Genomic DNA, 21424 nt, shown 5'->3' on the forward strand with positions numbered 1-21424 from the left:
GACACAGCAAAGCACCCTTCCGCCGTGTAAATCCTTTCTGGGCATGCGCCATTCTTAGTCCGTCGAACTAGCATACTGACGAGCGGATTGTCCGCTGAAACCAAAGTACGACGGACAGAATTTCGAAAAATCCGAAATTCTTAGTACGCCGGACTGCACGCTGAAAAAGTCCGCTGAAGCCCACACACGAGCGGATTGCCCGCTGAAATGTGTTTCGACGGACTAAGTACGCCATACAGTCCGCTCAAGTGTACGCGGCATTAGACTACCGGTTTCTATAGTGAATAACTGAGACCGATAGCCTCACACTTGACTTGCACTTTTAACATTTGATCATACTTACCTATTCTCCTGCCTTCTTCCATAGTTAAGTCAACCCCTCCGCAGTGGTACAAACACGCATCACAATACGTAATTTCTACTGCCACCACTGATTCTCTCTGGCTTCTGTACATAGGTGGCCCTCTCATTCCTTTAGTGGTTTTAGAGGACTCCCCAACGCCAGTTATTTTAGTACTCGACGCTATATAGTCGAAACCCTCCAGTATACCAGAACAGCTCTGCTCTTTCTCCTCCTATTTTCCCGGAATAGACGACAACAGCTCTTTCCCCCAACAACCTACCCTCACTATATACGATTATACTTGCGTAAGTAACAGACACGGTCCCCACAGATACTTTTCTACCCCCCAATACTTAACCTAAAGATGTCCCCTCACCAAGGTTCGACAGACCCTCTCAAGGCAAAAATTGTCTCACTTAATATTAAAGGCTTGAACATTCCAGAGAAACGGTCTAAACTCCTTCTTACCATGCACAGGAATAAAGCAGACATAATTTTACTTCAAGAAACCCATTTCAAGACGAACTCAATCCCGAAACTACGTGATCACCGCTACCCCACTACCTTTCATGCAACATCCCCCCTGACTAAATCGAAAGGAGTATAAATTCTTTTCCACAAAAATTGCCCCTTCCAACTTACTGATCAACTCATAGACATCAATGGCAGGTATATATTTCTCAAAGGCCAATATGCAGGCACAAAAATCACCCTGGTCAATATATATGCCCCAAATTCTCATCAAGTTACCTTCTTCGGAGATATAATAAACTCCCTAATCTCCTTTCAGGAAGGGATTGTGATTCTGGGAGGGGATTTCAATGTCCCTCTTAATCCTCTCCTTGATACATCCTCCGGCACCTCCTCTCTCCCATATAAAGCCCTAAAGTCTATTAAATCCTCCTTGAATACCGTTCTTCTACATGACACCTGGCGTACCTTAAACCCCGATTGTAAAGATTACACATATTATTCTGCCCCTCATAACAGATATTCACGCATTGACTTTTTATTCCTAACACAGAATGATCTTCCATTATTAAAACATGCATCCATTGACCCGATGGTCCTATTAGACCACCACCCAATCTCGATGACGCTGCAATTTCCTGAGACTAGAGCCCCCACTCCTATATGGAGACTTGACTCCTTGTTACTTACAGACCCATCTATTTCAGCGGAACTCACTGCCCATCTAAAACATTTCTTCATCGAAAACCGTGAATCAGACACTTCCCCTCTTAATAATTGGGCATCTCACAAATGTGTGATCAGTGGAACCCTTATAGCATTGGCAGCCAAACGCAACCGTGAAAGGAAAAAAGTATATTCAGATCTCCTAGCCCAGATTCGGAAACTTGAGGCGGCACACAAACATACCCAAGCTCTAACTACACTTCAGGAACTCACGAGAACCCGCTCGGAACTCCTTGAAATTTTGAACAAACAAACCCAACGTAAATATATACTATACAAAAAATCTTTCTACGAATACGGAAACAAAACTAGCAAACTACTGGCAAGGGCCCTCCAAGCCAAAAGAGCGTCCAACACTATCCATTCTTTAACCGACACATCTGGTAGACGGATTCATAAATCGGCAGATATAGCACGTCAATTTGTTCATTACTATACTAAACTTTACAACCTCCCCCCAATGACCTCCCCTAACGATCAATCCTCAAGAATTGACAAAATTAAGGAATTCCCCCAACAATACAGCCCCAACCCCATTTCGGATGACACTGCGCGAGAATTAGACACCCCCTTGACGATGGACGAAATTACTAATGCCCTCAAACAACTCAAACCAGGCAAGAGCCCAGGCCCAGATGGCCTCACTGTGGCCTATTATAAAACCTTCGCGGACATCCTCAAACCACATTTTCTCTCAGCATTGAAATCATTCACCGAACCTATCAACCCTCCCGCAGAATTTTTGCAAGCCCACATTACTGTCATACCAAAATCAGGCAAAGATCCTTCAGTGGTGACGAACTACAGACCTATCTCCTTACTAAATGTAGACCTTAAATGGTATGCGAAAACATTGGCTAATAGACTGCTACCACTTCTACCCCAGCTCATTGGTCTTGATCAAGTCGGATTCATTCCCGGCAGGGAAGCAAGGGACAATACCCTTAAAGCAATAAATGTGAGCCATTGGCTCTCTGTTTCCCAAACACCTGGTTTTATGCTGTCATTGGATGCGGAGAAGGCGTTCGACAGAGTGGCCTGGGACTACATGTCAGAAGTTCTCAAAGCTATACATCTACCCCCCAAAATGCTAAACCTAATACAAGCACTGTATTCAGTCCCAACTGCGCAGATTAGAGTGAACGGCCACCTGTCGGACGCCTTCTCCATATCGAATGGTACACGCCAAGGGTGCCCTTTGTCCCCCTTGATTTTCATACTAACACTGGAACCCCTTCTAAGACGACTTAGAGCTAACCCCGACATCAGAGGAATTGACATCAAGGACCACACTTACAAGGTAGCCGCTTTCGCAGACGATATTCTCCTCTTCCTGTCTGCCCCCCTCACCACCATCCCTAATCTACTTCAAGACTTTGCTAACTTTAAAATCCTTTCGAACCTACAAATCAACCTCGACAAATCTAGTGCCCTTAATATCACCCTACCCAAACCTCTATGTTCTCTCTGCCGCACCAACTTTCCCTTTCAATGGAAAGATAGATCCATCACATATTTAGGTGTTCAACTCCCAGCCTCACTATCAGATCTATACAACTTAAACTACAGCCCATTAATGCAGAAGATTTGTGCTGACTTCAAATCCTGGACCCCTGAACGATTCTCCTGGTTCGGTAGAATTGCAATCATTAAGATGAATATTCTCCCACGTATTTTGTATCTAATGCAAACTATTCCGATAAAACTCCCTTCGTCCTTTTTCACCACATACCGTAAATTGTGCACACTGTTCATATGGAACAAACGTCGCCCTCGTCTAAGTTTCCTTAAACTAACCACTCCAAAACTTCAATGAGGAACCAGCCTTCCTGATATTCGCAAATACCAGGTAGCATGTCACCTTACTCGGATAATCGACTGGCACGTTCATGCCTCGCTTAAAGATTGGGTACGTCTTGAACAATCATTTTCTCCCGACCCACTGACTTCCCTTCCCTGGCTTAGCTATCGATACCAATCACGAACACACAAAACTCATCCCCTGATAGGACCGACCCTACATTCACTCCATTGGGCTAGTGCCCACCACAAGATTTCCTCCGCAAATGGACCAATGACCCCCCTTAGAGGAAATCCAGATTTCGCCCCTGGCTTGCACCCATCCTTTCTGACAGCGGGATGGCCACACACTACAGTTAGAGCATCTCACTTCTTTTGTAATGATAAACTCTTATCCCGAGCAGAATTAGTAACTCTCACGTCCCATGAGGCCTTCCCTTTCTGGACATACCTGCATCTTCGTCATTTTCTACTCAACCACAAACTCAGACCGAATTGGTCCAGAGCCCTGTCAACCTTTGAAAAGCTATGCTCCACTGAGGAACCCCAACAGCACCTGATTTCACTCACTTAATCTCTCCTATTCCAGGGTTGTACTCAGTTGGACCTCCAAACACGACAAAAATGGGCTAACGACCTTCACACAAACATTACTGATACAGATTGGGAAAATATTTTCAGGTTTGTCCATAAGGGAACAGTCAACGTTCATACACAGGAAAACGCTTTCAAAATCGCTTCTAGATGGTACAATACGCCTCATAAACTCCACCTAATGAACTCCTCTAACACCCAGACATGTTGGAGGTACAATACGGAGGTGGGAACATTTATACACATTTGGTGGACGTGTCCAATTATACAACCTTACTGGTCAGAAGTGCACAAGACAATATCTATCGTCACCACCTACCAGTTGGATAAGTCTCCGGCCCAATTTTTACTACATCACTCAGATAAGCCCATTCGCCCCTATTACAAGTCTTTGGCTATGCACATGGTAAACGCTGCCAGAATATGCATTCCACATAAATGGCGTTCCCCTAACCCTCCAAACATGCGAGACTGGTTTAACCGCATCGATGCTACTATGGCAATGGAGGACCTAATACACCAAGCAAGAGACACCCCCATGAAATTTACAGCTACTTGGGCTTGTTGGATACATTTCAAGACCACAGACACCTATAAACACCTTACACAAGTCTGATCTCCCCAAAAGCTACAACGGACCACTTTCACACTATTTCATTCTTTGCCTGTGAGACGTCCCCTCCTACAAGATCTTAGATCTATCTGGACCCCTGTATGTTAACATCACGATACACATACCCGCTCCTCCCACAGACATCCTTGGATTCGATACCTCCCCGCACCTAAACACCCTCATCACTATTAGTCATCAATCCCTTGTGTCAACCCCTATGGTGCGTACACCCAGAGAAACTGAAATTAACCACTTTCAGACCGGACCATTTTGCTGGTCAATGACCAGAGGTCTTTTTACAATTTGGCACTGCGCTCCTTTAACTGGTAATTGCGCGGTCATGCAATGTTGTACCCAAACAAAATTTGCGTCCTTTTTTTCCCACAAATAGAGCTTTCTTTTAAAGGTATTTGACTGACTCTGCGATTTTTATTTTTTGCGATATAAACGTAAAAAGACCGCAAATTTTGAAAAAAAATGATATTTTCTACTTTTTGTTATTAGAAAAATCCAATAAACTCAATTTTAGTCATACATTTAGGCCAAAATGTATTCAGCCACATGTCTTTGGTAAAAAAAAAGTCAATAACTGTATATTTATTGGTTTGCGCAAAAGTTGTCACATCTACAAACTAAGGTACCGTATATACTCGAGTATAGGCCGACCCGAGTATAAGCCGAGGCCCCCAATTTACCCCCAAAAAACTGGGAAACCTATTGACTCGTGTATAAGCCGAGGGTGAGATATGCCTGTCCATCCCTGTGTGTGTGTCCATCCATCCATCCATCCCTGTGTGTGTGTGTGTCCATCCATCCCTGTGTGTGTGTGTCCATCCATCCATCCATCCATCCCTGTGTGTGTGTCCATCCATCCATCCATCCCTGTGTGTGTGTGTGTCCATCCATCCATCCATCCCTGTGTGTGTGTCCATCCATCCATCCATCCCTGTGTGTGTGTGTGTCCATCCGTGTGTGTGTGTGTGTGTGTGTGTGTGTGTGTGTGTGTGTGTGTGGCCTTGTGTGTCCAGCCTACCTGTGTCCTGAGCCTCCGTCCGGTCCCGAGCCTCCGTCCGGTCCCGTCCCGTCCCGAGCCTCCGTCCGGTCCCGTCCCGTCCCGAGCCTCCGTCCGGTCCCGTCCCGAGCCTCCATCCGGTCCCGTCCCGTCCCGTCCCGAGACTCCGTCCGGTCCCGTCCCGTCCCGAGCCGAGCCTCCGTCCGGTCCCGTCCCAGGATCACCGCTCTTCGTCGGCGCCCATTCCCCTGTTCAAATGCCGCGCCTCCCTGTCTGTGATAGGCGGAACACAATTTCCCAGCAGCCTGTGTTCCGCCTATCACGGACATCGTCTCATCCTCGTCCGTAGTACGAGGATGAGACGATGTCGGTGATAGGCGGAACACAGGCTGCTGGGAAATTCAGTGTTCCGCCTATCACAGGCGAAGGCGGAGCCGGAGGCGCGGCTTTTGAATTATAGAATGGCCGCTGTCTGTCTGCTCGACACGCTGATCGAGCAGGCAGACAGCGATGACTCGAGTATAAGCCGAGGGGGGCACTTTCAGCCTCAAAAAGAGGCTGAAAATCTCGGCTTATACTCGAGTATATACGGTACGTTTTCTGGAATTTACGTAGCTTTTAGTTTATGACTGCCTATCTCATTTCTTGAGGTGCTAAAATGGCAGGGCAGTACAAAACCCCCCCAAATGACCCCATTTTGGAAAGTAGATACCCTAAGGAAATTGATAAGAGGCATGTTGAGCCCATTGAATATTTAATTTTTTTGCCTCAAGCGATTGAATAATGACAAAAAAAAAAAATTTTTTTTTTTACACAAAGTTGTCACTAAATGATATATTGCTCACACATGCCATGGTTATATGTGGAATTGTACCCCAAAATACATTCTGCTGCTTCTCCTGAGTACGGGGATACCACATGTGGTCGACTTTTTGGAAGCCTAGCCCCGAAAGCCAAGCACCGCCTTCAGGATTTCTAAGGGCATACATTTGTAATTTCACTCCTCACTACCTATCACAGTTTTGAAGGCCATAAAATGCCAAGATGCGATCTGCAATGCGATCTGCAAACTCGGATCGCATGGTGTGAACACCCATGCGATCCGATTCTGCTGCGGACCAAAAAAAGGGTCCCGTGCGAATTTGCGGCGGGTGCGGCGCGAATTCAGCCATACTATCTGTATGGCTGAACTCAAATCGCACAGAGATCGGATGTGATTTGCACTGCAGTGCGGTGCGAATCGAATCCGTTCTCATAAACCGCTGCAATGTGAACCCAGCCTTAGTGACACTGGCGACGGGGGGTGATCACGGGGTTAAACCTTTATTGGGGGGGTTAGGGGTAGTGATGGCCGAACGGTTCGCCCGGCGGTCGTTTCGCGGCGAATTTCCGACATTCGCGGTCCGCACGTTCGAACGCCTTTTTCCGTCGTTCGCCGCGGCGGACTTACGTGTTTAATGTATACAAGAACTTTAACCTTTGGTGACACGTTTATCATGTGATACAGGACAGCCAATTGAGACATGACAGCACATGGACACTTGTACATTCCCCCTAACCTATAAATACACCCGATCCGGTGGCCATTTTACATTCTTTCTTCTGTTACGATAGGGACAGGTTCCTGTGTGGAGTAGGGAGAGATAAACCACTAGCTATTTGGTACACAAAAGTTCTTTTCAGGACTGGTATAGGTGTTAGGTGTTGATAGGTTTGCTGTGCTGCTGATTCTTGCAGCAGCCTGAGTGTCTTTTGTTAGTTTAGAGAAAGGGAAAGGACGGTGTATGCTACAGGGACAGCCAGATTAGTCTTTCATCATCATCATCATCATCATCATCATTAGCTGTTACTATCAAGGTCCACAAAAGAGCTGTTCCAGTAACCACTAATCGTTCTCTTTTTTTGCCAATTTGTATAGGGACAGGAAGGAAGCAGTGTTGTCAGGCAGTGAGGGTAATTTTAAAGACTTGCTGTTATTATTAGTTCCACAAAGGTTCTTTTCAGGACTGGTATCAGTGGTACAGTAATAGGCTTGTACATGTATAATATTCTTTCTTCCAAATATAGAAAGGATATTATACTTGACTGCTGCCCTTCTGCTGCAGTCTGCTAAACATTCACAACTCACTTGTTCCACAAAAGTTCTTATAAGGACTGGTAACTTGGTATAGGGTGCTACGGTACATAGGCTTGAGTGCGGTACAGTCTGCTGTTCTGTAAGGACCGCTATCGGTCCACAATAGATAGGGTTGACGTGCACCACTGCTGACCGCTGCCCTATACTGCAGCAGTCCTTCAGCGGTATAGGGACTGACGTACAGTCTGCTAATCACTAACACACAACCTGCTTGTTCCACAAAAGTTCTTATAAGGACTGGTAACTTGGTATAGGGTGCTACGGTACATAGGCTTGAGTGCGGTACAGTCTGCTGTTCTGTAAGGACCGCTATCGGTCCACAATAGATAGGGTTGACGTGCACCACTGCTGACCGCTGCCCTATACTGCAGCAGTCCTTCAGCGGTATAGGGACTGACGTACAGTCTGCTAAACACTAATACACAACCTGCTTGGTCCACAAAAGTTCTTATAAGGACTGGTAACTTGGTATAGGGTGCTACGGTACATAGGCTTGAGTGCGGTACAGTCTGCTGTTCTGTAAGGACCGCTATCGGTCCACAATAGATAGGGTTGACGTGCACCACTGCTGACCGCTGCCCTATACTGCAGCAGTCCTTCAGCGGTATAGGGACTGACGTACAGTCTGCTAAACACTAATACACAACCTGCTTGGTCCACAAAAGTTCTTATAAGGACTGGTAACTTGGTATAGGGTGCTACGGTACATAGGCTTGAGTGCGGTACAGTCTGCTGTTCTGTAAGGACCGCTATCGGTCCACAATAGATAGGGTTGACGTGCACCACTGCTGACCGCTCACCTATACTGCAGCAGTCCTTCAGCGGTATAGGGACTGACGTACAGTCTGCTAATCACTAACACACAACCTGCTTGTTCCACAAAAGTTCTTATAAGGACTGGTAACTTGGTATAGGGTGCTACGGTACATAGGCTTGAGTGCGGTACAGTCTGCTGTTCTGTAAGGACCGCTATCGGTCCACAATAGATAGGGTTGACGTGCACCACTGCTGACCGCTGCCCTATACTGCAGCAGTCCTTCAGCGGTATAGGGACTGACGTACAGTCTGCTAATCACTAACACACAACCTGCTTGTTCCACAAAAGTTCTTATAAGGACTGGTAACTTGGTATAGGGTGCTACGGTACATAGGCTTGAGTGCGGTACAGTCTGCTGTTCTGTAAGGACCGCTATCGGTCCACAATAGATAGGGTTGACGTGCACCACTGCTGACCGCTGCCCTATACTGCAGCAGTCCTTCAGCGGTATAGGGACTGACGTACAGTCTGCTAAACACTAATACACAACCTGCTTGGTCCACAAAAGTTCTTATAAGGACTGGTAACTTGGTATAGGGTGCTACGGTACATAGGCTTGAGTGCGGTACAGTCTGCTGTTCTGTAAGGACCGCTATCGGTCCACAATAGATAGGGTTGACGTGCACCACTGCTGACCGCTGCCCTATACTGCAGCAGTCCTTCAGCGGTATAGGGACTGACGTACAGTCTGCTAAACACTAATACACAACCTGCTTGGTCCACAAAAGTTCTTATAAGGACTGGTAACTTGGTATAGGGTGCTACGGTACATAGGCTTGAGTGCGGTACAGTCTGCTGTTCTGTAAGGACCGCTATCGGTCCACAATAGATAGGGTTGACGTGCACCACTGCTGACCGCTCACCTATACTGCAGCAGTCCTTCAGCGGTATAGGGACTGACGTACAGTCTGCTAATCACTAACACACAACCTGCTTGTTCCACAAAAGTTCTTATAAGGACTGGTAACTTGGTATAGGGTGCTACGGTACATAGGCTTGAGTGCGGTACAGTCTGCTGTTCTGTAAGGACCGCTATCGGTCCACAATAGATAGGGTTGACGTGCACCACTGCTGACCGCTGCCCTATACTGCAGCAGTCCTTCAGCGGTATAGGGACTGACGTACAGTCTGCTAAACACTAATACACAACCTGCTTGGTCCACAAAAGTTCTTATAAGGACTGGTAACTTGGTATAGGGTGCTACGGTACATAGGCTTGAGTGCGATACAGTCTGCTGTTCTGTAAGGACCGCTATCGGTCCACAATAGATAGGGTTGACGTGCACCACTGCTGACCGCTGCCCTATACTGCAGCAGTCCTTCAGCGGTATAGGGACTGACGTACAGTCTGCTAAACACTAATACACAACCTGCTTGGTCCACAAAAGTTCTTATAAGGACTGGTAACTTGGTATAGGGTGCTACGGTACATAGGCTTGAGTGCGGTACAGTCTGCTGTTCTGTAAGGACCGCTATCGGTCCACAATAGATAGGGTTGACGTGCACCACTGCTGACCGCTGCCCTATACTGCAGCAGTCCTTCAGCGGTATAGGGACTGACGTACAGTCTGCTAAACACTAATACACAACCTGCTTGGTCCACAAAAGTTCTTATAAGGACTGGTAACTTGGTATAGGGTGCTACGGTACATAGGCTTGAGTGCGGTACAGTCTGCTGTTCTGTAAGGACCGCTATAGGTCCACAATAGATAGGGTTGACGTGCACCACTGCTGACCGCTCACCTATACTGCAGCAGTCCTTCAGCGGTATAGGGACTAAGAGTTTTGTCACAGGGTCATTTAAAAAATGACATGCAGAGGAAGAGGCAGGCCCTTCCGCAGGGGTGGTAGGGGTAGGGCAGGAGCAACAGGCTTGAGCCAAAGTGGGAAGTTGCAGAAGGTGCGTTCAATTACTTTAAAGGATGCACCAGACTTGGTTGAGTGGCTCGCTCAGCCTTACTCTTCTGCACCCTCCTCATCCTCTCGATCTGCACCCTCTTCTTCACTCTCTGCTATGTGCACCCCCAAAGACACTACCACCAACAACACGACCACCACCACCACCACCACATACCTTCCGCTTGAGTCACTGGAATTATTTTCCGATCCATATCAAGAGGACATTTCTGATGCGCAGCCACTCTTGGTATTGGATCAGGAAGAGGAGGTAGCAACAAGCGCTACTCAGCAGTCTGACGCCAGTACCCAGATCAGCCCAAGGAGGAGGTTGGTCCCCGGTGTTGCTGCCTACTCTACTTATAGCGGTGGGGAAGGTGACGTTGATGATGACGTGTCTAGTGATGTCACGTGGGTGCCCACAAGAGAGGAAGAGGAGGGGAGTTCAGAGGGAGATATGGACCAGCAGATAGGGAGGAGAAGCAGCAATGACTTACATTGCACAGCAGGGACAAAGCAGACTGCAAATGTATCAGGAGCGAGTCATCGACCATGTACGGTCACATCTGGCGCTCCCAGGACACCGGCACATGGCTCCGCAGTGTGGGCTTTTTTTAACGTGTCCGCTGCTGACAATAGCGTTGCCATCTGCAATCTTTGCAGTCAACGCGTTAGTCGCGGTAAGCCCAATACTCACCTAGGGACGACCGCCTTAAGAAGGCACATGAGCAGCCATCACCGAGCCCAGTGGGAGCAACGGAACACACAAAGCCACACTGCAGGCTCTCACCGTCCAGCCTCGTCTTCTACTTCTCCTTCTCCTCTCTCCTCACAATTGTCCTCCACTCCACCTTCCATCACGCCAAGCTCACATTTTTCTGCAAAAAGGCAGGCTTCCGTGGGCCTAATGTTTGAGCGTAAAAAAATGATGACGCCGGATAACCCTCTTGCCCAACGGTTGGCGGCTGGCTTGTCAGAACTCATAGCCCGCCAACTACTGCCATATAAACTGGTGGACTCGGAGGCCTTTCGCAAATTTGTGGCCATTGGAACACCACAATGGAAGGTCCCAGGAAGGAAGTATTTCTCAGAGAAGGGCATCCCAGAGCTATATGGCCATGTTCAGCGGCAAGTGAATGTATCTCTGGCACACAGTGTCGGTGCCAAGATACATCTGACCACAGACACGTGGTCTAGCAAACACGGGCAGGGAAGGTATATCAGTTTTACTGCCCACTGGGTGAACCTTCTGACGGCCGTCAAGCATGTAACCCGTGGCACCCGTGTAGATTTGGTTTTACCGCCACGGATTGCATGCAGGCCTGACTCTTCTTCTCCTCCTCCTACTCCATCCTCCTCCCTCTCCTCCTCAGCTGCCTCCTCCTTTTCCGCTGCTAGCGTCTCTTCCACTGCACCGCCCAAGCTCCCCAGAACCTATTCCACATGCCAGGTGAGACGTTGCCATGCCGTGCTGCGTCTGTTGTGCCTGGAAGCAAAGAGCCACACTGGCCCGGCACTCCTTTCAGCTTTGCGTTCACAGGCAGATGAGTGGCTAACACCGCTCAATTTGACAGTTGGTAAAGTGGTGTGTGACAACGGTGCCAATCTGCTTAGCGCATTGAAACAGGGCAAAATCACGCACGTGCCGTGCATGGCACACGTCTTAAACTTGGTCGTGCAGCGATTCCTTGTCAAATACCCTGGGGTCCAGGACATCTTGCGGCAGGCAAGGAAAATCTCGGCCCATTTCAGAAGATCTTACACGGCCATGGCTCGCCTTGCTGACATTCAGCGGCGACACCATCTGCCGGTCAGACGTCTTATTTGCGATTGCCCGACGCGATGGAACTCAACCTTCTATATGCTTGATAGGCTGCTCCAGCAGAAACGTGCAGTTAACGTCTACCTGTATGAACTCTGCGAAAGAAACGGTTCTGGGGAGCTGGGTTTTTTTTCACCGCGCCAGTGGCTGCTCATGCGCGACACATGCAGACTTCTGCGGCCATTTGAGGAGATCACCAAACTGGTCAGTCGCAGCCATGGCGCCATCAGTGACATGGTACCTTATGCCTTCTTTCTGGAGCGTGCATTGCGTCGTGTCATTGATCAGGCTGTGGAGGAGCAGGAGCGGGAAGATGAGGAAGTCGCAATGCTGGATGAATTCCCAGGGGGGGCTACTCTATCTGAGACAAGTCAACAACAGGAGTCTGATGAGGAGTCAGAGGAGGATGGTGCCGGGGCGGATGAGCAGGAGCAAGAAGAGCATGCTTTAAACCTTTCTGGGATCCCTGTTGTGCGAGGATGGGGAGAGGAGAATGAAGAGGACGACATTATCCTGGATGATGAGCAGGAGCCAGGCCACCACACCGCTTCCACTTTAGTGCAAATGGGGGCCTTCATGCTCCAGTGTTTTAATAGGGACCCCCGTATAAAAAGCATGAGGGTCAAGGACCAGTACTGGGTGGCAACGTACTTAGACCCCCGGTACAAACACAAAATGGCGGAAATGTTACCGCCGTCGCAGAGGGCTGTCAGAATGCAGCACTTCCAGGCCTTGCTTCGAGAAATGCTGCATTCTGCTTTTGCGTGCGCTGGCAGAGGAGCAATTCCCACTCCCAGAGAAGGATTTGCGGGTACCAATCCAACAGCGCCTGCAAGAAGAGGCCGGTTTGAAGATGTGTTGGTGACTTCGGATATGAGGTCATTCTTTCAGCCGACCCATCGACAGGTGTCATCCGGATCCAGCATCAGGGAACGCCTAGACCGTCAGGTGTCCGACTACATTGGGTTAACGGCCGATGTGGACGCTCTGAGGAGTGATGAACCCCTAGACTACTGGGTGGGCAGGCTTGACCTCTGGCCAGAGCTTGCCCAATTTGCAATCGAACTGTTGGCTTGCCCCTCATCCAGTGTCCTGTCCGAAAGGACGTTCAGCGCAGCAGGGGGGATTGTGACCGATAAGCGTACTCGCCTAGCTCACCACAGTGTTAACTACCTCACATTTCTAAAAATGAATGAGGCATGGATCTCGGAGGAATTCAACACATGTGATCAGTAGACCATGTATATGTCTATAAACAATTTTTGGAATCAAGCACACAGACCTTCTTAATTCATTTGGCTCACTTCCCTGACCCAAAAAAGCACACCGTACTATATGCCCCTACCCTCCTCTTTGAAGAGGTTGAGCGGTGTCATATTTCTACTGGGGCTGCTTATTATGAGGGGTTCCCACCATCCCTGTGCTGTGCTGACTTCCTCCTGGGTGTTCTTATTATGAGGGGCTCCCACCATCCCTGTGCTGTGCTGACTTCCTCCTGGGGGTTCTTATTATGAGGGGATCACACCATCCCTGTGCTGTGCTGACTTCCTCCTGGGGCTGCTTACGGTGCTGCTGTCAGCGCTGTATGTCACGGAGCTGCTGTCAGCGCTGTATGTCACGGAGCTGCTGTCAGCGCTGTATGTCACGGAGCTGCTGTCAGCGCTGTATGTCACGGAGCTGCTGTCAGCGCTGTATGTCACGGAGCTGCTGTCAGCGCTGTATGTCACGGAGCTGCTGTCAGCGCTGTATGTCACGGAGCTGCTGTCAGCGCTGTATGTCACGGAGCTGCTGTCAGCGCTGTATGTCACGGTGCTGCTGTCAGCGCTGTATGTCACGGAGCTGCTGTCAGCGCTGTATGTCACGGAGCTGCTGTCAGCGCTGTATGTCACGGAGCTGCTGTCAGCGCTGTATGTCACGGAGCTGCTGTCAGCGCTGTATGTCACGGAGCTGCTGTCAGCGCTGTATGTCACGGTGCTGCTGTCAGCGCTGTATGTCACGGAGCTGCTGTCAGCGCTGTATGTCACGGAGCTGCTGTCAGCGCTGTATGTCACGGAGCTGCTGTCAGCGCTGTATGTCACGGAGCTGCTGTCAGCGCTGTATGTCACGGAGCTGCTGTCAGCGCTGTATGTCACGGTGCTGATGTCAGTGCTCTGTATTACGGTGCTGCTGTCAGTGCTCTGTATCTCCTGCACCCTCTTGTTTGCCTACCCTGGTCCCTGACCTTCCCTCTCCTCCATTGCCTTCATTAGCTCCATAGTCCTGAATTGTCAGAACAATTTCCCAAATAAAAAAAAAATGCTTGTAGTTATCGATCCCAAATTCACCTCATACATGTATTATGCTATTGTCCAGGTGGTGGGACTACGTGCTACCCCCTAATAATTACCCCGTGGCCGCAAATTCGACCTAAAGGTTTGCGAAATTCGCCTCCCATTGAAGTCAATGGAGCCCGCGGCGAACGGTCGTTTTCGCGAACGTTTGTGTCCGTTCGCGTTTCGCGTTCGCGAAACGTCCCGTCGGAAGTTCGTCCATCACTAGTTAGGGGGGTACATTAGAACTAAAGGGGGCTAACCCTAACTGCCCTAACAGTTATTACAGTCACAAATGACACCAATGCAAAAAAAAATAAAAAATGCAATTGGTGTCACTGTGACTGGGGGGGCAGGGGTAATTGGGGGGGTGATCGGGGGGTGAAGGGGGGGTGTGAATGTGCCTGGCATGTTCTACTGTGAAGTGTCGTGTTGGTGCAACTCACCGATCCTCTCTCCTCGGAGCCGGAACGAAAAATACCGACACGGAGGAGAGATTACATCACTTCCTCTCCTGTGTTTACATTACAGGAGAGGAAGTGATGCAATGCTTCACTTCCATTCGTCAGGAGCGATCGCGAGGGGGTGGCCATGAATGAATGGCCGCCCCCTCATCCCGGATCGCTCCTGCACGGATACCGACCGCCGCTGGCACCGGGGGGGGCCCGATCGGGCCCCCCACCCGCGGGAAGGCAGGGACGTACAGGTACGCCCATATGCCTGCCCGTGCCATTCTGTCGACGTATATCGTCGTGCGGAAAGTGGTTAATACACTACAGTCTATTCCCTAAAGTTCACGATACGAAGATATTTGGTTCGTTTTGTTTTGTTCTGTTTTGCCTTGTTATGTTTAAATACATACAGATTGCTGGTATACTTCCTTCCACCCAGGTTAAGAAAACTGATGAAAGTTTGTTTCTTTACGTAACTAATGAGCACAGGCCCTGTTTTATCTGTCTACATTATAGTCAAATAGACTTTTTAAGGTTACCTATTGTCTGTTAGCGGCTGCGTCCGCATATATTTGATACCAAATGTAACCCTAACAACTGTTACTGACTTTGTACTGTTTCATCTACTTGTTTCGGCTTACTATCTTCAATAAAAATGTATTTAATATACAAATTATGTGAGCAGACTGCAGTTCCTCTTTAAACTGAACTACAGGTATGTTCTTAATTGCATACTTGCATTAGTCCAGCTTGGACCAATGTAAGTATGCCATTTTCATGCCTGAGGTACTGATGTGGAAGCTGGCAATTGTTGTAGTAGCCTGAGCTACTACAGTAATTATTCTCTAAAGCCTATTCCACTGGATACTGGATACCAGCAGGGGTAACTTGTTCAGCATTTATTGCAAGGTGTGAAGAGGAGCTGCTCCATGCAGTGCCATGCAGCCATCTCTGGAGTGCATATACTGTATACAGTTAGTGGCTCCAAAGAGCAGCATTGAGAATTAACAAAGGATGACAAAAGCTTCATTAACCATACTGAGTTTACTACGTGCAATAGTGCATGAGCACATAATTTAGAGTTAGTTCACTTGGATGTTGTTTTCTAAAATGCAATATAGTAGGGAGCAATGTACAATAATTTAAAAAAGAATGCTTTTAGTTATATTTTAGTTTCAGATAGAGTGTAAATTGATGTTAACAATTGGTGTATAAAATGGCATCACCGACTGCCTACTTTCCAATGGAAATTTTGGCAGCACATGTGGTCACCTTCCCAAATCCAGAGAAACAGCCAACCACTAATTTTCACAATTTTCCCTGTTTAATTCCAATGTCAAAATATACATGTAATGGCTCTTAGACATCTTACCCACCTAAACAAACCAGATCAACTGGGCTTTATCAAAAGTAGGCAAGCATCCGATGCCACCAGAGGCTTACTTAGTCATTGTTATGACTAATTTCTGATTGGGACTCTAAAACAAAGTTAATACTGCAGCTGCAGGAACAGATTCACAGGACTCAATCTCTGTGTTTAAAATGTCAGTTCAGTGTTAAAATGTATTATTACATGTTATTTTATACATAGATAAGAGAGGGGTGGCGTGAGATGTTATTAAAAACAAACAGTGAAGCTAGTGAATAGTGATGGACGAACTTCCGACGGGACGTTTCGCGAACGCGAAACGCGAACGGACACAAACGTTCGCGAAAACGACCGTTCGCCGCGGGCTCCATTGACTTCAATGGGAGGCGAATTTCGCAAACCTTTAGGTCGAATTTGCGGCCACGGGGTAATTATTAGGGGGTAGCACGTAGTCCCACCACCTGGACAATAGCATAATACATGTATGAGGTGAATTTGGGATCGATAACTACAAGCATTTTTTTTTTATTTGGGAAATTGTTCTGACAATTCAGGACTATGGAGCTAATGAAGGCAATGGAGGAGAGGGAAGGTCAGGGACCAGGGTAGGCAAACAAGAGGGTGCAGGAGATACAGAGCACTGACAGCAGCACCGTAATACAGAGCACTGACATCAGCACCGTGACATACAGCGCTGACAGCAGCTCCGTGACATACAGCGCTGACAGCAGCTCCGTGACATACAGCGCTGACAGCAGCTCCGTGACATACAGCGCTGACAGCAGCTCCGTGACATACAGCGCTGACAGCAGCTCCGTGACATACAGCGCTGACAGCAGCACCGTGACATACAGCGCTGACAGCAGCTCCGTGACATACAGCGCTGACAGCAGCTCCGTGACATACAGCGCTGACAGCAGCTCCGTGACATACAGCACTGACAGCAGCTCCGTGACATACAGCGCTGACAGCAGCTCCGTGACATACAGCGCTGACAGCAGCACCGTGACATACAGCGCTGACAGCAGCTCCGTGACATACAGCGCTGACAGCAGCTCCGTGACATACAGCGCTGACAGCAGCTCCGTGACATACAGCGCTGACAGCAGCTCCGTGACATACAGCGCTGACAGCAGCTCCGTGACATACAGCGCTGACAGCAGCTCCGTGACATACAGCGCTGACAGCAGCTCCGTGACATACAGCGCTGACAGCAGCTCCGTGACATACAGCGCTGACAGCAGCTCCGTGACATACAGCGCTGACAGCAGCTCCGTGACATACAGCGCTGACAGCAGCACCGTAAGCAGCCCCAGGAGGAAGTCAGCACAGCACAGGGATGGTGTGATCCCCTCATAATAAGAACCCCCAGGAGGAAGTCAGCACAGCACAGGGATGGTGGGAGCCCCTCATAATAAGAACACCCAGGAGGAAGTCAGCACAGCACAGGGATGGTGGGAACCCCTCATAATAAGCAGCCCCAGTAGAAATATGACACCGCTCAACCTCTTCAAAGAGGAGGGTAGGGGCATATAGTACGGTGTGCTTTTTTGGGTCAGGGAAGTGAGCCAAATGAATTAAGAAGGTCTGTGTGCTTGATTCCAAAAATTGTTTATAGACATATACATGGTCTACTGATCACATGTGTTGAATTCCTCCGAGATCCATGCCTCATTCATTTTTAGAAATGTGAGGTAGTTAACACTGTGGTGAGCTAGGCGAGTACGCTTATCGGTCACAATCCCCCCTGCTGCGCTGAACGTCCTTTCGGACAGGACACTGGATGAGGGGCAAGCCAACAGTTCGATTGCAAATTGGGCAAGCTCTGGCCAGAGGTCAAGCCTGCCCACCCAGTAGTCTAGGGGTTCATCACTCCTCAGAGCGTCCACATCGGCCGTTAACCCAATGTAGTCGGACACCTGACGGTCTAGGCGTTCCCTGATGCTGGATCCGGATGACACCTGTCGATGGGTCGGCTGAAAGAATGACCTCATATCCGAAGTCACCAACACATCTTCAAACCGGCCTCTTCTTGCAGGCGCTGTTGGATTGGTACCCGCAAATCCTTCTCTGGGAGTGGGAATTGCTCCTCTGCCAGCGCACGCAAAAGCAGAATGCAGCATTTCTCGAAGCAAGGCCTGGAAGTGCTGCATTCTGACAGCCCTCTGCGACGGCGGTAACATTTCCGCCATTTTGTGTTTGTACCGGGGGTCTAAGTACGTTGCCACCCAGTACTGGTCCTTGACCCTCATGCTTTTTATACGGGGGTCCCTATTAAAACACTGGAGCATGAAGGCCCCCATTTGCACTAAAGTGGAAGCGGTGTGGTGGCCTGGCTCCTGCTCATCATCCAGGATAATGTCGTCCTCTTCATTCTCCTCTCCCCATCCTCGCACAACAGGGATCCCAGAAAGGTTTAAAGCATGCTCTTCTTGCTCCTGCTCATCCGCCCCGGCACCATCCTCCTCTGACTCCTCATCAGACTCCTGTTGTTGACTTGTCTCAGATAGAGTAGCCCCCCCTGGGAATTCATCCAGCATTGCGACTTCCTCATCTTCCCGCTCCTGCTCCTCCACAGCCTGATCAATGACACGACGCAATGCACGCTCCAGAAAGAAGGCATAAGGTACCATGTCACTGATGGCGCCATGGCTGCGACTGACCAGTTTGGTGATCTCCTCAAATGGCCGCAGAAGTCTGCATGTGTCGCGCATGAGCAGCCACTGGCGCGGTGAAAAAAAACCCAGCTCCCCAGAACCGTTTCTTTCGCAGAGTTCATACAGGTAGACGTTAACTGCACGTTTCTGCTGGAGCAGCCTATCAAGCATATAGAAGGTTGAGTTCCATCGCGTCGGGCAATCGCAAATAAGACGTCTGACCGGCAGATGGTGTCGCCGCTGAATGTCAGCAAGGCGAGCCATGGCCGTGTAAGATCTTCTGAAATGGGCCGAGATTTTCCTTGCCTGCCGCAAGATGTCCTGGACCCCAGGGTATTTGACAAGGAATCGCTGCACGACCAAGTTTAAGACGTGTGCCATGCACGGCACGTGCGTGATTTTGCCCTGTTTCAATGCGCTAAGCAGATTGGCACCGTTGTCACACACCACTTTACCAACTGTCAAATTGAGCGGTGTTAGCCACTCATCTGCCTGTGAACGCAAAGCTGAAAGGAGTGCCGGGCCAGTGTGGCTCTTTGCTTCCAGGCACAACAGACGCAGCACGGCATGGCAACGTCTCACCTGGCATGTGGAATAGGTTCTGGGGAGCTTGGGCGGTGCAGTGGAAGAGACGCTAGCAGCGGAAAAGGAGGAGGCAGCTGAGGAGGAGAGGGAGGAGGATGGAGTAGGAGGAGGAGAAGAAGAGTCAGGCCTGCATGCAATCCGTGGCGGTAAAACCAAATCTACACGGGTGCCACGGGTTACATGCTTGACGGCCGTCAGAAGGTTCACCCAGTGGGCAGTAAAACTGATATACCTTCCCTGCCCGTGTTTGCTAGACCACGTGTCTGTGGTCAGATGTATCTTGGCACCGACACTGTGTGCCAGAGATACATTCACTTGCCGCTGAACATGGCCATATAGCTCTGGGATGCCCTTCTCTGAGAAATACTTCCTTCCTGGGACCTTCCATTGTGGTGTTCCAATGGCCACAAATTTGCGAAAGGCCTCCGAGTCCACCAGTTTATATGGCAGTAGTTGGCGGGCTATGAGTTCTGACAAGCCAGCCGCCAACCGTTGGGCAAGAGGGTTATCCGGCGTCATCATTTTTTTACGCTCAAACATTAGGCCCACGGAAGCCTGCCTTTTTGCAGAAAAATGTGAGCTTGGCGTGATGGAAGGTGGAGTGGAGGACAATTGTGAGGAGAGAGGAGAAGGAGAAGTAGAAGACGAGGCTGGACGGTGAGAGCCTGCAGTGTGGCTTTGTGTGTTCCGTTGCTCCCACTGGGCTCGGTGATGGCTGCTCATGTGCCTTCTTAAGGCGGTCGTCCCTAGGTGAGTATTGGGCTTACCGCGACTAACGCGTTGACTGCAAAGATTGCAGATGGCAACGCTATTGTCAGCAGCGGACACGTTAAAAAAAGCCCACACTGCGGAGCCATGTGCCGGTGTCCTGGGAGCGCCAGATGTGACCGTACATGGTCGATGACTCGCTCCTGATACATTTGCAGTCTGCTTTGTCCCTGCTGTGCAATGTAAGTCATTGCTGCTTCTCCTCCCTATCTGCTGGTCCATATCTCCCTCTGAACTCCCCTCCTCTTCCTCTCTTGTGGGCACCCACGTGACATCACTAGACACGTCATCATCAACGTCACCTTCCCCACCGCTATAAGTAGAGTAGGCAGCAACACCGGGGACCAACCTCCTCCTTGGGCTGATCTGGGTACTGGCGTCAGACTGCTGAGTAGCGCTTGTTGCTACCTCCTCTTCCTGATCCAATACCAAGAGTGGCTGCGCATCAGAAATGTCCTCTTGATATGGATCGGAAAATAATTCCAGTGACTCAAGCGGAAGGTATGTGGTGGTGGTGGTGGTGGTCGTGTTGTTGGTGGTAGTGTCTTTGGGGGTGCACATAGCAGAGAGTGAAGAAGAGGGTGCAGATCGAGAGGATGAGGAGGGTGCAGAAGAGTAAGGCTGAGCGAGCCACTCAACCAAGTCTGGTGCATCCTTTAAAGTAATTGAACGCACCTTCTGCAACTTCCCACTTTGGCTCAAGCCTGTTGCTCCTGCCCTACCCCTACCACCCCTGCGGAAGGGCCTGCCTCTTCCTCTGCATGTCATTTTTTAAATGACCCTGTGACAAAACTCTTAGTCCCTATACCGCTGAAGGACTGCTGCAGTATAGGTGAGCGGTCAGCAGTGGTGCACGTCAACCCTATCTATTGTGGACCTATAGCGGTCCTTACAGAACAGCAGACTGTACCGCACTCAAGCCTATGTACCGTAGCACCCTATACCAAGTTACCAGTCCTTATAAGAACTTTTGTGGACCAAGCAGGTTGTGTATTAGTGTTTAGCAGACTGTACGTCAGTCCCTATACCGCTGAAGGACTGCTGCAGTATAGG

At 49.2% G+C, this 21424-nt stretch overlaps 1 protein-coding gene across 1 annotated transcript in view; it reads left to right on the forward strand.

Moving 5' to 3' along the window:
* The first annotated feature begins 2117 nt into the window (after window positions 1-2117).
* The window catches only part of LOC143929766 (membrane-spanning 4-domains subfamily A member 8-like), a 100088-nt gene continuing 80781 nt past the window's right edge, over window positions 2118-21424 (forward strand). The window contains exons 1-2 of the mRNA XM_077453742.1: window positions 2118-2380; window positions 3930-4021. Of these exons, the coding sequence (XP_077309868.1) occupies window positions 2118-2380; window positions 3930-4021 (355 nt within the window). The remainder of the gene's footprint in view (window positions 2381-3929; window positions 4022-21424) is intronic.

The sequence above is a fragment of the Lithobates pipiens genome, unplaced genomic scaffold (genome assembly GCF_037356315.1).
Source record: "Lithobates pipiens isolate NorthernLeopardFrog02 unplaced genomic scaffold, aLitPip1_a1.2 Scaffold_25, whole genome shotgun sequence".
Lineage (NCBI taxonomy): Eukaryota > Metazoa > Chordata > Amphibia > Anura > Ranidae > Lithobates > Lithobates pipiens.